Source organism: Ambystoma mexicanum, chromosome 7p (assembly GCF_040938575.1).
Source record: "Ambystoma mexicanum isolate Mex_15411 chromosome 7p, UKY_AmexF1_1, whole genome shotgun sequence".
Classification (NCBI taxonomy): Eukaryota; Metazoa; Chordata; class Amphibia; order Caudata; family Ambystomatidae; genus Ambystoma; species Ambystoma mexicanum.
The window spans coordinates 673,697,248-673,714,033 of NC_090939.1; the positions used below are offsets into that span (position 1 = coordinate 673,697,248).

Below are 16,786 nucleotides of genomic sequence, written 5' to 3' on the forward strand. Positions count from 1 at the left end.
TCCCCGTTTGTTTTTTTCAATTCTTATTTCACTTCCCTACAATGCCTTGCCTCCACTGGCGCTTTTTGAACACAGGTGGCTTCATGAGATGTGCCTTATGCGACCATGTTCATTCCTGGCCTCGGTCCTCCATGCTCTCTGTCTGAGTGCTTTGGGCCCGACCACCACTGGGACTCAAGTTCGGCCTGCAGCGCTGTCGGTCACAGGGCATTTAAGAACCTTTCGTCGCAGTGGAGGGAGATCTTCCACACTTCTCCCCCGCCCCACCTCAAGGACTTTGTCTAAAGGACCCGTTGTCAAGACAAGGTATGCTCTCTGTTCAGCACGGTTCCACAGCGCGGCAACTACTTCACCAGGGTTTCCACCGATCAGGGTTCCTCGGATTCAGGTGTTGACATGCCCAAGGCCTCGAAGTCACCCACCAGCTCCCAAGCCGAGGGGCTCTTCTGGGCTTTCTGGGGACAGACCTGAGGCCTTCCAGGCTACTGGCTCCCAAGCTGAGGGGCTCGTGGACCCTACCACGCCGTCCTTGGAAGGACAATCTGGCTCGTCCTCTTCTTGACCCCAGGAGGTAAGGGATCGTCTAGTGCCACCTTCAAGTGTCTCCTCGGCTACATCCAGCACGGCTACCGGTACAGGTGCCAAAGGGGTTTCCAAGCCTATCAGAGCGCGAGGTTGTGAATCGGCGTTATGACTACCGGTCGTCTGGCTGAGGGCTCAGCGCCTAGCAGTGGGATCTCGGAGGTTGACGCTGCTGCTTCGCGTGCAAGACCCAACCTGTATACTCTCATGTCTGAGGCCTCTCTTGGCTCAGGGCCTCTGTGCCCTTCCGCCCAGGGCATGGCAGAGCAGCATGTGGCTGTTGGACCTGTCTGCGGCTCCAGACCTGGGGCTCCGTACCTGGGGGGGTGAACTCTCTGCATCCGTTAAAGCCTTTCATGACCGCCTTCAGGGACTGGCAGAGTTCTTTTGGGGGGGCACCTTCTTCCCCAGCAATCCCCCCAGGAGTCAGGTGTGCTAGCAGAGGTCTTGGGCAAGCACACCACGATCTGGTTTGGCATCCCCCTCCAAAAGGATGTCCTGCAGGTGGCACCGGAGGTCTGGGAGAAGTCAAGGGCCAATAGCCAGATGAAAAAGAAGTTGGACTACAGGTTTAGGCTGACGAAGGGGAAGCCAATCCTCCTTGCCTCCCACCCAGAGTCCCATTCCTCTGTGTTGGCTGCGGGCTAGTATTCTAAACCATCTTCTTCGTCGTCTTCCTCCACGGTAGTCGCCTCCAGTTGTCTCTACAAGGAGGACAAAGCCCTTGGGAAAGTGCTGTTACTCCATCTCAGGACTGCATCTGCATCAAGCCAAGGTGTACGCCCTCTTGCCTGCGCCTAACCAGAAGCTGTGGCGGGAGGAGCACATGGAATTTCTGCCCGACTTCTCTTCGGACAAGCAAGCCTCCTTCAGGGCCGGTCTGGCAGATGCCCGAGCCATTGCGCAGGACCTCATGGAATCTTCGGTCTCCCACATTGACACAGCCAGCAGAGGGTTGTGCCTTGGAGTCGAGATGAGAAAGACAGCGTGGATGCACGCCACAAAGTTTTCGTCTGGTGTACAGGAGCGGATCTGGCATCTGCCCTTTGAGGGCGTGGACCTTTTTCATTCGTCAACCAACGACGAACTGACAAAGAAGAAAACCTCCACTCATACCGCCAAGTCCTTGGCCATACTGACAAAACCAGGTCAGAAGTTCTTCCCTCAATCCCAGGGTAGGTGTGTGTTCCAACCCTGCGCATTCTCTGGCTTAAAGGGGTTCTGGAATTGTGAGGTCTGACAGGTCACCCAGCAAAAACAGGAGTAAGCAGCAGAGGATGTTGAACTGGTTTTTCAACTCCCCTCCTCTACCCCTTCCCCCAATGCCAAGAAAGTGATGCCAAGGTCGGGGAACACAGCTCGCCTGTGGGGGCCGTTTGTCTCTGTTCCAGGAAGCCTGGAAGCGTCTCTTCAGCAACCCGTGGATTCTCTCTGTAGTCACCACAGGCTTCAGTCTTCTCCCTCTTCCTATGCCTCTTCCATCCTCTCCTCCTCTTTGTCAGATTGGGTCCCCAACTCTCTCTCTCTCTCTCTCTCTCTCTCTCTCTCTCTCTCTCTCTCTCTCTCTCTCTCTCTCTCTCCCTCTCCCTCTCCCTCTCCCTCTCCCTCTCCCTCTCCCTCTCCCTCTCCTGTTCCTCTTGTAGATCGGTTACTATTCCAGGATTTTTCCATTACCCGAGTACAACCAGGCTGGGCTGAGGGCAGTCCTGGGCCTGTCATTTCTAAATCTGTCCTTACCACTGGAACGCTTCAAGATAATTACTCCTGCGCACATAGCCGAGTCTCTGTATGCGGGGGATTCGATGTGTTCCCTGGACCTCCCAGATGCGTACCTGCGTGTACCCATTTACCAACTGCATCAGAAGTTTCTCCGGTTCAAGATTATGTCGTGCCACTTTCGATACAGGGTGCTACCCTTCGGCCTAAACTCGAAATTGATGAACACAGTGATGGGTCTTTTCCGCTTGGAGGGCCACTATCTATACCCTTACTTGGACGACTGACTGGTGAAGGCAGGGTCTCCCCAAGGAGTGGCGCACTCTTTCCAGGGACTGGCAGATATCCTTCATCTGCTGGGGTTTTCCCCTCAACCGTAGGAAGTCAGTTGTGCCCATCTCAGGAACTGGTCTTCCTTGGGTGCATTGAAATTCTACCTTTCAACAGGTGTTTCCTACGCCTGAGAGGCTTCTGTCCCTCCGCTAGGCAGTGGGGCACTTTCTGGCCAGTACAACCAGAAAGTGGCCCACTTTCAGGCTTCCATCGCCTGTTGGATGGTTCAGGCCCTGTCATAGGCATACTCGGCTATGGGCAAACTTGTTTCTGAGGGGGGATTCTTGCTCATACAGTCAGAGCTAAGGCCATGGCCGTTGCGTTTCAGAGAACTGCTTCATGGAATGTAATCAGCAAGGCAGCTACTTGGGCCACTCTGTCAGCCTTCTGTAAGCACTATTCGCTGGATACCAGCTCCAGGCGCAATGCAGAGTTTGATCAGGTGGTTCTGAAGAACCTTTTCGCGTCCTAGAACCTTTTCGCTTCATCTTCGATCTGAGGCAGGTTGCCATAGCTCCACCCCATGTTCTTGTACGGTGGAATCGTCCACAAGGATGGAGGAAAGGGGATGGGACGTATGAGTAATTCTCACTGCAGTGACTAGAGTTCTCATAGTCCATTGTCCCCTTTCCTCCATACGTCCCACTAGCCTTCCTGCGCTTGTATGCCAATGGCTTATAGGTAATGAGTAGCCACGTATCTAAGTGTCTAATGTGTTCAAAGGGGGCTTTTGTGAGGCACCTGAGGGCAGGGCCTCTGCGGGGCGTTCTCACGCCCGAGGCCACACCATCACGCGCTATACCAAATTAAAGGGGAAGCAAATTTTTTTGCTGCCAAAGGTTCCGATACCATCCCCATGTTGGGGGACGCCCCACAAGGAGGGAGGAAAGGGGACTATCAGTACTGTAGTCCTTACAGTGAGTAACTTTAATGTTTTTCAACTTAAAGCCAGAAATAGGCATTCACTTGTGAGAGAGCATCCAATTTGGTCAGGATAGCAGCCCTTCATGGACAAATCTATAATGTGATGGCAAGAGGCCTGGGCGAATGTAGCAGATCTTTGCACGGCATTTAGTCTCCTTATTGTCGAAGGCTTATTGCTGCAGTGCAGTTTAATGTTTTGCCTCTTGAGATTTGAATGAAGTGGGGTGGCATGAGTATAAGATGTTCCAGTTGTAACGGAGGAAATGAGGGTTTGGTGCACTTTCTTTTAATATGTAATAACTATTTTGATCTGTGTAGGAAGTGACAATGCCCAAATTTCATTGTTTAAGGTTAGAAATTGTGCCAAAGCTTGGGTTTTTGATCCTGAGGGTAGATAATGATAAAAACGCTGTAATATTTGAGTTTGTAAAAGCAACTTTGCAGAGATATTTAAATGTATATGCATGCTGATTGGGTGTTTTTATATTCTATGATGTTAATGGTGAAGTCTGAATAAAGTAACTTATTTCATACTGTTAGTTCATGGCAACTGTTGACTTTTATGGAGCAGCCCCATGCAAATCCCTCTTATTTCAAGTCCATTACCAAGAAAGGATGTTGGTTCAGGATGTTCCAGAACCCCCTGTGAAAGGTGCCATAGAATTGGGTTTAGATTCCAGAGCTCACGAAGGCGTGGTACTCAAATTGTGGGATTGTAATGAACAAAAGGGTTTGTCCTGGACAAAACCACCATCTTCTCTCATTTAACCAATTTCTTCAAAAAACGTGACTAGAGATAGTGACCACGCCTCACATTCTACAGGTTCTTCGGCAGGACGATTGGCTGGTTTCTTGCGACTTACAGGATCCTTATTTCCGTATTCGCACCAACTATAAGCACAGGATATACCTACGATTCATCAATGAGGATAGATTAGATTAGATTGTTTCTGCAAAGACCTGAGATGCGTCCATGTTTTTCCGTATATTTCTGTTAAATACATAGCCTGCACGTTTTAAACATTTGCATTCGCAAACTGTGTCCACGCCTGCAATCCATTGGTTAATCCCTGAACTTCCAGAAGTCCTCTCTTATTTTGTCTAATGGTAAGGTGAGCTCCTCGATATTAGGGTGGGGAAGTTGTTCCAGTCCTACGAAAGGGTTGAGAGATATCAGCCGGTTAGTTTCTGTTTGGGCTTAGTCTGCTAGGTCTCATGACTGTGTGCATCTTTATGGTGCCAGAAGTATTCCTATCTCTACAATGAACATTGAGGATTCTTGTAAAGATGCACTTTTGGATCATTCTCACAGATCAGGTTTTAGTCACTGCACCTGCTAACACTCTGAGATCCTGTCTGGGTGAAGTTAGAATTAAGTATTGGATGTGGGGAATGGTTTGGCCAACCATCGACCAGATTGACCCTGCATCTCTGGCTAGTTTGTGGGTTGTTCACATGTATGATCATTCAGTGAGTGATTAATGAAGCCAAACGAGATGAGCAGTGTCACATCGGCCTATTGAAATTACGGGTGATCAGGCTGGCTCTGGTGGCCTTTGTCCCATCTGTCTCAGAGAAGTTAATTCACATATTACCAGACAGCACCATCGCCTTGCGTTACTTAAACGAAAGGGGTTATGTGGGGTACTCCATCACTTCAGAGAGGCCCGGTGGAGCTGCCTCTTGACACTCTATAAAGGGGCGTATTTTCCAGTACTAATTTGATTGTGAAAGACATTGTACTGGCAGAAATCCTCACACAACAGGAGGTAATGTTTCATGAGTGTGAGCGGTACTATTTTTGTGATTTTTGGGTGGCCTTCAGTCCGATCAGTTTATCTGTTGCAGGAGCAAAACATGCCATCTGTGTTAGTCTATTGAGTTTCTGCCCACCTGATGTCTAGCTGAAGCTCAGAATGTGCATTTGCAGTCCAACATGGTGCATGTCTTTCCACTGGTTATTCTGACTTCTCGCTTCTTGCAGTGAGACTTGTATGTGGTAAATTGGAGAAGCTGCATGTTGACAACTTTCTGCCAAGAACTTCTGTATGTTTCACATACAGTTTCAGGGCTGTCCCAATGAAGAGATGTCCACTTCCAGAGAGTCTTCTGTCACAAACACAGGGCAGAATCCTACATCTTGTTCTTATTTAAATAATCAAGCAATGTTAGCCATTTATCCTGAAACAAAATGAAAACTTTTCTTGTGTACTGCACCGCAGAAAGCCAGTGTTTTTGGCGTGTTTGTCTCAGTGCTTCCCTTTTTTCTCTTCACTGTAGGTTCTCGTAAGGAGTCTGCTCCACAAGTGCTGCTTCCAGAAGAAGAAAAGATTATTGTGGAGGAAACAAAAAGTAATGGTCAGACTGTGATAGAAGAAAAGTAAGAGGCATTATCAAGATTGTAATATGTAGTTGGATGGGTGGGGAATTAAACATATATTCATACAGTACTGGTGCTAAAAGAACATTTAAACTTGATCTTTGTTTAATTAATTGCTGGAAAATACCTAGATGAAATACTTTGTTCAACTAAACCAAAACGTTTCTACAGTGTGAGTTTTACGTTTTGCACCAAGGATGGAGTGGAGTGGGAAGGATCTGAATAGTGCTTAGAACTGACGAGCATTTTCTTGGATCCTCTTTATTAAAGAAGGCTTAACCTTTTGAACGAACTACGTTGTGTTACTGAATAAATAAAATGTGTGTTTGTATGTTGATTCTCAAATCCGAACGTGTGTTTTTCTGCAATAACACTACTGTGTTAGACAAAGTTCAAGAATGTACTTTATATTCATGTGCCACTGCTGACAGCCTTAGTTTAGAAATTATCTGTGGAATCTAGTGGCAGAAAGGGTCCTTACCTGTGCAAATTATGTTGTCAATCGACCTTCGCACTAATTTATTTCAGTTTAATTATAGTCCTTTTGTATTTTTTTCAGGCGAAATTCATTTACTTCTAGTCAAGCAAAGGAACGTAATGGTCATCTCATGCTGTCTAGGCACATTCATTTTAGCTATGTGCATGTTTATATATAAAGTATTTTCACTATTTTCGTTTACGTTTTCCCTATCTGTTTTCTTAGGAGCCTTGTTGATACGGTATATGCCTTGAAAGATGAAGTGCAAGAGTTAAAGCAGGTTTGTATAACATCATGTAACTTACTTATTTACAGTAGGTGAACACAAATAGAACTTTTTGGAACTCTGTCATGAGGCTATTCATTTGTGGTGCTTTCCTTTTAGTACAGATACATTGCATGTCTTTGGCAAGTTCTGAGCACATTTCAAGATGCAAGAAAAATTCCTAGTGGCTAAGAAATATTAGGATCAATTGGATCTGCCGTATTGTTTGAAAAATACTCAAGTGCAGCTTGTTTCTTCCAATTGCTTCTTGTACATTGCCATTAATGGATGTTTGTATAGGTCAGGGATCTTCTATGGATTGCTGGTTAAAACCAGAAACAATACTGCTAGAAACAATTGCAGCAGATGTAGGTAGTTTTCAAAGGCGTATGGTAAACATTGTGGCATCTAACATGCTATGTTTTCCCCCATTACAAGTGCCCACTGTAAAAAATAACTGCGCCTTTAGGCTTTTACCCAGTTGGTACAGGGTGGAATCGGCTTCTATTTGAGTTCTTAACCATTTGTGGTCAGGATTTATTTTTCCACAAATGTGTTTGTGGTTTACTCTTTGCTTTTATGACATGTATGCGTCTACTAGGCATTGGCAGGGAAGGCTTGTTTCCTGGTCCCTTTCTTTTTGCAACGGCGGATTTCAATTCTGCACGTGCCCTGGCTTCTGGTGCTGTGCAATCCACTGGAGAGGCTGAGTTTCCCTGCGAGCTAGCTGGGTGACTTGAGGGTGACTGCCTCTTAACTGATGCAGCAAGACTTGAAGGTGATTGGTGCATGCAGTGGGAGCTAGTGAAGGTTGATGAGGGCTGGGGTGATATGGGCATATCTGCGTAGACGCTTGAGGAGGCATGCAGCCGCGTGTTGGACACTTCTCAGGGGCACAAGGGAGGACGACGGGAGGCCTTTGCGGATGGCATTGCCCCAGTCCAGATGGGAAAGGGCCAGTGCATGAATGGTGGAACTAAAGCTATCTAGATGTCCGAAGGGCTTGTCTTTCCACAGGAGGGAGAGCTGATACCAATCTGTCTGAGTTTTCTTAGCTATGCATGTCTTGAAGGAGAGGACTTGGTGCAGGAGGTGAGCTTGGTTGTGAATCCCTCACCGTTCATAGTTAATAGCCAGGTCTGTATGTCTAGGTGTTCAGTGTTTGTGAGGAGTAGGAATTCGGTATTGGAGGAGTTGTGCTTCAAGTATGACTGGACATCCAAGACTGGATCAGCAAGAAGCAGGTGTTGAGCCTATGGATGTCCTTATGGAGTTGATCTTGAGGTATAGCTGTGTGCCGTCGGCGTATTGGTAGATGTAGATGTGGATGTTGTGTGTCGCTAGGAGGGCTCCCAGTGGCTCCATGTATAGATTGAAGATCACTGGGGGGAGTGGATGAACCCTGCGGTGCTCCACAGGTGATGGGTAGCATTGACAATTTAGAGGAGTCCATCTAAACAAACTGCTGGCGGTTGGCGTGGTAGGACTTGAACCAGCGTAGGACAAGGTTGCTGATCCCCATGCGTCGATGTAGGTTGTCCGTAAGCACCTAGTGGTCTACTGTGTCGAAAGCGGCCGAGAGGTTGAGTAGAACCAAAAGGCACTGCTAGCCGTCCTCAAGGATGTTGAAGGCATTGTCGACCACCTGTATGGTTGCTGTCTCCATGCTGCATCTGGGTCTGAATCCGGATTGGTAGGTTTGGAGGAGATTGTTGGTGTTGATGTGTTGCTGCAGTTGTGCGGCTACAGCTTTCTTGATGATCTTACCTAGGAAGGATAAATGGGTGATGGGGCGATAGTTACCTTCGTTGTCTGGATCCAGAGTGGGTTTCTTTAGTAGAGCAATGATTTCGGGCTGATGGGAAGGCACTTTTAGTTAGGGAGCTGATGATCTCCAAGTGGTGAAGGAGAGCTTCTGTGGGGAGGGTCTTGAGGACAGATGATTTGAGGATGGACAGGGTTTCTACCAGAGTGTCTTGAATGTTTTCCTGGGTGTGGAGATTTTGCGAGGAGGGATGTGAGGTGGGTCTGTGGATGCAGAACTGGTGGCTATGTACTGGCGAATCTTGCTGATTTTGTCGATGAAGAAGGTGTTGAAGACAGTGGATTTTTCGATTGAGTGTGGTCTGGCAGGGTGGGGTAGCGGGTTGACGCTGTGCTTGACCGCTTTGAAGATGACTCTGATTTTGTTGTCGGCTTCTGCTATGGTATGCTGATAGTTGGAGTCCTTGGCTGTGTTGATTAGTTGTTGGCGGGTTGCACAGACTTCCTTGAGGAGCGCCAGGTTTGATGTGGTCCTGGAGCGGCGCCAGGTGTTCTCGTGTTTCCGGATGACTCTTTTGCTGAGGTTGAGATTTGTGTCTAACAGGGTGCTGACAGTTTTGACTTTCGCATCTGTGTGCTGCCACCTGGCAACATGGGGCAGGCACCATGTATTTGTCCACTGATTTTGACTTTCACATCTGTGTGCTGCTGCCGCCCTGCAAGATGGAGCAGGCTCCATGTATTTGCCTTTGTTTTACTTTCTCTTCCGTGCGATGCTGCTGCCCTTCAACATGGGGTAGGCACCATGTATGTGCCTGCTGATTTGAATTTTTCGCCTCTGTGTGCTGCTGCTGCCGCCTTGCAACATGGGGTTGCCACCATGTACTTGCCCACTGATTGTCTTTTGCATCTGTGTGCTGCTGCGGCCCTGCAACATGGGGTAAGCACCACTTATTTGCCCACTGATTTGGCTTTGCATCTGTGTATTGCTGCCGCCCTGCGACATAGGGGCAGGCTCAATGAATGTGATACCATGCACCTCTCCTTTGCACTTTGCCTATGATGTATTACCTTGAACCTTCCACGATCTTGTAATTCACCTCTCACGCTTCCTTTTTTGTAACCTGAAGCACTGATACTAATCTCTTAAATTTCTAGATACCTCAGGGTTTTGCGTGCTATACAAATAAACAAATACAAATCTCTCTAGAAAACCTTGGGCCAGGCTAGAAAAATTCTCAAATAAATCACTTTTTGAATAGGCGCAGCCTTCAGCAATAACCCCTGTGTGTGGTGATCCATGCCTGAGAACTCCCAAACACTGGAACCTTCCACAGCAGTCTGTGTGCTGTGTGCACTTCCAGTGGTGGATCCATCTGACCTGTGAGGACATATTTCGAGGAATTGCCTTGGGTCTCCTTTTCCTTGGGTCTCCTTTACTAGCCTGAATGGAATAATCCACGATTCATACATTCACCTCTCCCACCCTATAGTCTATTTGATTTGGGAGTTCATCATCACAATGGTCAACACTGCACAATGCTAAAAGTTGGCAGCAGAATCACCTGGGTTCCACCTTTGATGACTGAGTACTCAACTTTCTTCAATCTTCTCTCCATGTGGCAAGCAAATCCTCAGTTGCTGCCAGTCCGCTTTCTTTTTCGAACTGATATTCTTTCCACCCACAGATTGCTCATTTTTGATATTCTAACACCAGCTGTCTTGAGACATTTATTCGCCACCTGGAGGTGCAGCAAGGCTCTGCGTAAGCTCTGCCAAGCGCTGATGCACCCCCAGCTGGACTTGTCAGGGCAAGTAAGTATACATTTTGATTTACAATTTTGAGTTATTTATATAGGGCACACAAACTTAATCGAACCCAGGCGCAGATGGAACCATAAGCTGAAGAGACAAAGAATCAGCCTTAAATTTAGCATATTGCACAGGTGCACGGCATCGGGCGTGGGACCGCCCCGCCGAGGCCCCCGCCCTCCGGTGCCTCAGCTCAGTCCCTTTTTCCACACGGGCGGTGTCAGACCTGGCAGCGAGCGCATTTACTTTTTTCGCGTTTTGCTTGCTCCTCGTTTGTTTTTTCAATCTTATTTAACTTCCCTTCGGTGCCTCGCCTCCCCCCGGCACATGTCAGCTGCAGAAGGATTCACAAGATGTACCTCATGTGACCGCTCGGTCCTGGCCTCAGACCCCCATGCACTGTCTTAGTGTTTGGGGCCCGACCCCTGCTGGGGCACAATTTCGGCTTGCAGTCCTCTCGGTCACAGGGCATTGAAGAATTGGTTTTCGCGGTGAAAGGAGATCTTCCACACTTCTCCTCTCCTCCGCCCCACCTTAACGACTTTGTCTCCAGGACCTCTCGTCAGGAAAGGTAGGCCTTCTGTAGGCACGGCTCCACAGCACGGCGACTCCTTCCCTGAGGTTCCCACGGATAGGGGTTCCTCTGATTCAGGTTCTGGCAGGCCTGAGTCCTCTAAGGCTACCGGCTCTCAAACTGAAGAGCTCTTCCGGGGGCAGACCTGAGGACAACCAGTCTAGCGTCTCCCAAGCTGTGGGGCTCGGGGGCCCTACCAGGCTGTCCTCGGACGGACGATCAAGTTCGTCCTATTCTTCAACCCCAAAGGGTTTGGGATCGTCGAGTGCCACTTTCAAGAGTCTGTCCTCTGCTCGATCCAGCTCAGCTAACAGCACAGGTGCCGAGTGGTGTCCAGCCTACCGGAGCTTGCTCCGGGATCGTGAGTCAGGGCGTCACGACTACCGGCCAGCCGGCCGAGGGCTCAGCACCTACCAGAGTGATCTGTGAGTTTGACGCTTACCCTTCGGGTGCAGGACCCAAGTTGTATCCTCCCGTGTCTGATGCCTCTCGTGGCTCAGGGTTTTCGCGCCCTCCCGCCCAAGGCATGATGCAAGGCTTCAAAATGGCAGAGAGGCACATGGCGGAGCCTTCCAGGCCGGCAACCATCTTAGATTCAACCCAGGGCCTGCCCGTACTTTCGACGATTGAATGGGCTTTGCGTGATGATCCCAGTTCCCTTCCCTCTGGGTGTGGCAGCAGATTGTACAGTACAGGCATCTGTTCTCCTCAGGGATACATCTATCCATCGCAGCCTTACGGCTACACACTTGGGTGCCCCAGGTCTTTGACCAGGAGCGGAGGCCCAGCACTCCGGAAGGCCAGCTTGCGAGGACCACTTCTTAGAGCGCATCCTCAGCTCCTGAAGGATATAGTGAAAGAGGTCATACTGCAGGTGTTGCCTCCCTGACCCCTCTTCTGGGTAGTTCTCCCGTTCCTCCAGTGCTGCCGGTTCCAGTGCTGGCGGTTCCAGTGCTGGTCCCTCTCCCGTCCCGACCCTACCAGTTGTTCAGAACCCTCCACCTCCTCCTGTACCACCAATGACTTCCCATCAGCAGCCGTTAGACTCGTCTTCGTGCCAGACTTAGGGGGGACCCCGTCGACACCTGTGTGCCAGGGCCTGTGTGACTCCCCTTGGTCTGTAAAAAAGGGGGCGGGGTGATAACGACAATGACGCCCAGGACGATGAACCCCCGGCATCCTTTAAGGCCTCTCATGACTGCATTCAAGTCCTGGCAGAGTTCTTGGGTGGGGGGTGGTTCTTGGGGTGGGGTGGGGGGGGGGTGGTCGGGCGGGGGACGGTGTCCCGGGAGTGCTAGCAAAGGTGTTGGGTAAGCACTCAGTCATCTGGTCTGACATCCGTCTCCAGAAGGATGTCTTGCAGGTGGCGCAAAAGGTCTGGGAGAAGCCCAGGGCCAACGCTCAGATGAACAAGAAGTTGGACAGCAGGTTCAGGCTGATGGACAGGGAGCCAATACGCCTGGCCTCTGACCTGCAGCCGCATTCTTCAGTGGTGGCTGCTGCCTCCTTATATTCTAAACCATCGTCTTCCTCCACGGGAGCCACCTCCAGTTGTCTTTCCAAGGAGTCTTTGGGAAAGCGCAGTTATTCCATCTCAGGACTGCATCCGCAGCAAGCATTCTTGGCTGTGGCTAACCAGAAGCTCTGGCGAGAGCTCAGCGAATTTCTCCCTGACCTTCCTTCGGACAAGCACGCCTCCTTCAAGGCAGATCTAGGTGATGCCTGGGCCATTACGCAGGACCTCATGGAGTGTTCGGTCTTGCACATCGACACAGCCAGCAGAGGGCTCTAGCTTGGTGTTCAGATGGGGAGGACGGCGTGGATGCAGGTCACAAAGTTTTCACCTGACTTGCAGGAGCAGATCCTGGATCTGCCCTTTGAGTGTGTGGATCTTTTTCATTTGTCAGCCAATGATGACAAAGAAGAAAACCTCCACTCAAACCGCCAAGCCCTTGGCCATCTTGACAAAACCTGGATCGAAATCCTTCCATCAGTCCCAGGGCAGGATTGAGTTCAAACCCAGTGCTTTCTCCGGCTTTAAGGGGTTTCGGGACCATGGTACAGGGAGATCGGACAGGTCGCCCAGCTACAACAGGAGGAAGCAGCAGAGGACTTTGCACAGGTTTTTCCGCTCGCCTCCCCTGCCCCACCTGATGCCAAGAAACAGTGATGTCAAGGTCGGGGGAACACTGCTTGTCTGTAGGGAGCCCTTTGGCTCTTTTCCATGATGCCTGGAAGTGTAATTTCAGCAACCCGTGGACCCTATCCCTAGTCTCCACAGGCTTCAGTCTTCCTTTTCCTTTGCCTCTACCATCCTCTCCTCTTCGTCACAACGGGTCCCTAGCTCTTTTACAGGAGGTCCTTTTGCTCTTGGAGATGCAGGTGATAGAACGGTTCCTCTTTCAGACAGGGGCTTCGGGTAATATTCCAGGATTTTTGCGTCACCCAAGAACAACCAGGCTGGCCTAAGGGTTGTCCTGTACCTGTCATTTCTAAATCTGTCTTTACCGCTGGAACACTTCAAGAGGATTACTCCTGTGCACATAGCCAGGCCTTTGTTTGCAGGGGACTGGATGTGTTCCCTGGACCTCAAGGATGCATACCTGCCTGTACCCATCTACCAACCGCATCAGTAGTTTCTGCGGTTCACGATTATATTGTACCACTTTCACTACACGGTGCTGCCCTTCACCTGAACTCGGCCCCTCGTGTCTTCACAAAGTTGATGAACGCAGTGGCGGGCCTTCTGCGTTTGAAGGGCCATCATCTGTACCCCTATTTGGAAGGCTGGCTGGTGAGGGTGGGGTCACCTGAGGGGGCATTGCTCTCCTGCCTGAGATTTGCAGATATCCTTCATCAGAGGGGGTTATCCCTCAACCAGATGACGTCACAGTTGCCCATCTCAGGATCTATTCTCTCTAGGGGTGCTTTGGGACGCTACAGTTCAGCGGGTGTTCCCTATGCCAGGCGGTGGGGCACTTTCTGGCCAACTCGACCACCTTGGCATGGTGGTTCCTGCATATTCTGTGCCTGATGCCGCTTGCATGCTCACTGTAAAGCATGCTCGCCTCACCTGGCGGCCAATTGGGATCAGGAGACAGGGGTCTCAGTCGCACAGGATCCCAATACCACTGCTCCTACTGCATGGTGTTAGCTGGTGGCTGATGGATGGCAATGTTTCAGTGGGAGCCCCTTCACCCGACCGGCGCCTACCCTGGTGGTGACGACAGACTCCTCCCTTTCGTACTGGGGGGCTACGTGATTCATGGAGCATGGTCCAGGTTGGAAGCCCGCCTACATATCAATTTGCTCGAGCTCAGGGCAGTGGGCCAGGGCCCTCAAGGCGTTTTTGCCCCTTATCAGCGACAGGTCTGCTCTGGTCAGGACGGACAATTCTACTACAATGTTTTACCTGAACAAGCAGGGTGGCGGTATCGATCTGGGAATGGGCCCTGAGGAAGGGAGTTTGAATTTCAGCAGTCCACCTCCTGGGGGACAGCAATGCCAGAAGCGGAGCAGCTGAGCCGCTTGGGGTTCAACACCTACGTGTGGGAGTTGCACACAGACTCCTTATTGCCCCTGTTCCAGCTATGGGGATTTGTGCACCTGGATTTGTTTGCATCCCCTCTGAATTCCAAGTGCCCCCAGTTTGCTTAAAGGGCAGCACTGGGTCGGGGGTTCTCTGGGACATGCCTTCCAGATCTCTTGGCACAGTCGTAGGTGTTATGCATCCCTGCCCACCCCTCTGCTCCAACGGACCCTCTGCACGTTTCGTCCTTCGAAGTGTTGCAGCCTCGTCTTGCTTGTCCCCCACTGACCTTCGAGACCCTGGTTTTCAGATTTGCTGCAGTTGTGCTCCCAGGGTCCCGTCCACCTTCCAATCTCCAGCAGGGGATTCCTGACGCAGCAGGGTAGGGCAGTGGAACATCCGGACCTGGCCAAGCTGGCGCTGGCGGCCTGGTTCCTGACCAGCTGAGGCTTCAACATGCTCAATTTCAGGATGACAACTGGGACATCATTCAGCAGCCCATACGACCCTCAACTCGCTCCCAGTATAGGAGTGAATGGACTAGGTTCTGCCATTGGGCTGGATCGCCATTCTTTTTCATTCCTCACAAAAGATGAAACCGGACTAAAGCTGCATGTAGACTACTGCCTTTAAGCTCCATTACTAACAAAGTTAGGTACCCACTGCCACATTTGATGCTCTTTGGCCAAGCCACAGAGGCTCCTATTGACATCAAGGTCAATCTTAAGGAAGCGTAACCATAGACTATACCAAGAAGGTGAATGGAAAACCAATATCAACTCTTGTTTTAGTCATTAGTAGTACCTCGTAATGCCATCATATTGTGTAATGTCCCTATTTTCTTTCAGCATTTCTTAATGAAAAGTTCTGAAATAAATTGGATGCATTTGATGTCATCTACCTCTATTACCTCTTTAGATATTGGTCTGATACACTGAAAATCTGCATTTTTGGAGGTTCTGAAACAGCTGCACTGCAAACACTATACACCGTAAACACTCAACATGCTCCTTCCATAATTTTAGAATGTCCTTGCTGGGTTACATGCTTACCCCCAAATGAGTGGTTACGGATCACCAGAATATCCAGATGCTATAGGACTAGCCTAGTTTATCAAACCTGAAGGAGTTTCAAAGGTTTCTGGCATCTGAAACATTTAGAGATGTTTTATTCCCGGCTTTTCTCAAGTAATACTCCCTTTGACATGGTTATTAAGAAAGGTGACAAAATTTGCATGGGATGAATCCATGTAAACTCCATTCAAAATGAAGGGCCATATTCGCTAAAACTCCCAGTCTCAAGTTCGCCAATCCAGACTTGACATTCATTGTGGAAGCAAATGTTTTAAGATACAGTATGGCACTGGGGCTCGGCTACCACAAAATGAATCATGGTTTCGAAAGGTAAACCTAATAGCATATTACTCCCAAACCCGTGAAACTGCAGAATCAAATTACAGCACTTTTCTTGTGTGAAAATTATATTTTATTGGCATTTTGAGTATAATAATGCAATCTTTGAATGAGCCCTGCTTCAATGTACCATTCCGCCCACTTTAAATCCCAATTCATAGGCTTACACATGTGACATAGTCTGTGGGCAAAAGTCTGTGATTGTAGATCAAGCAACATTCAAAACTTCACTCCTATACCCCTTAATCCTTTCCCCCCACCGCGCCCCCTCCTTTAATCCCACAACAGCTCAGACCCCTCCCCCATGCAGCCCACTCGCACTTCCTCCAAAGGCTCCTCTCCACAATAACAACCTTCCTCCCAGCGAACAGCTCCGGGGCCCCCAGGCCGGTCTCACCATCATCCCATAATCCAGCTACACTTCACCCAAAGTTGCCCACTCCGAGTCCCTCTGAGAGCCGAGTGATCGGGGACATCAAGCTCCATGCCTTCAAGCCTCGTAGCCTAACACATTGTGTCCCGTCACCTCCCCACCACTTTTTAATGCCCATATTTCTGGAAAAGGGATACCCGTAGGCTCTCGATGTTAGTATGGGACTCATCAATCAAATGTGTAAGGTATTCCCTATCGTATATGGCTCGCACCTTTGCCACCCAGTACCTTTCAGCTGGCATCCCTGGACTTTTTCATAGCTGAGCAAGGCAGCATCTGGCTGGCAACAACATTACCCTTACCATGTGCCAGTCCTCATCCTCTTCCAGCCTCACCCCAAAGAGAAGACGCCACAGAGAAAGTTCCCAATTGATCCCGTCAACCACTTTGATCCACGACAAGACTTCTCTCCAATACGCTTGCACCCTTCCACAGCCCCACCACATGTAGCTTTAACCCCCTTCGCACCCCCACATTTCCAACAGCATGGGTCATATCCCCTGCACATCTTTGCTCCCACGGCCGGCGGGTAATGCCACCTATGCAGGACTTTTACGGCTTGGTGCCTATATTGCAGGGAGGCT

The 16,786-nt window shown here is 49.6% G+C and overlaps 1 protein-coding gene across 5 annotated transcripts in view; it reads left to right on the top strand.

The window, feature by feature from the left end:
• ARHGEF7 (Rho guanine nucleotide exchange factor 7) overlaps positions 1-16,786 on the top strand; it is a 1,715,641-nt gene that overhangs the window by 1,605,552 nt on the left and 93,303 nt on the right. For all 5 annotated transcript variants that reach the window (XM_069636766.1, XM_069636768.1, XM_069636767.1 and 2 more), the window contains 2 exons: positions 5,836-5,935; positions 6,639-6,693. In XM_069636766.1, coding sequence (XP_069492867.1) covers positions 5,836-5,935; positions 6,639-6,693 — 155 coding nt within the window. The remainder of the gene's footprint in view (positions 1-5,835; positions 5,936-6,638; positions 6,694-16,786) is intronic.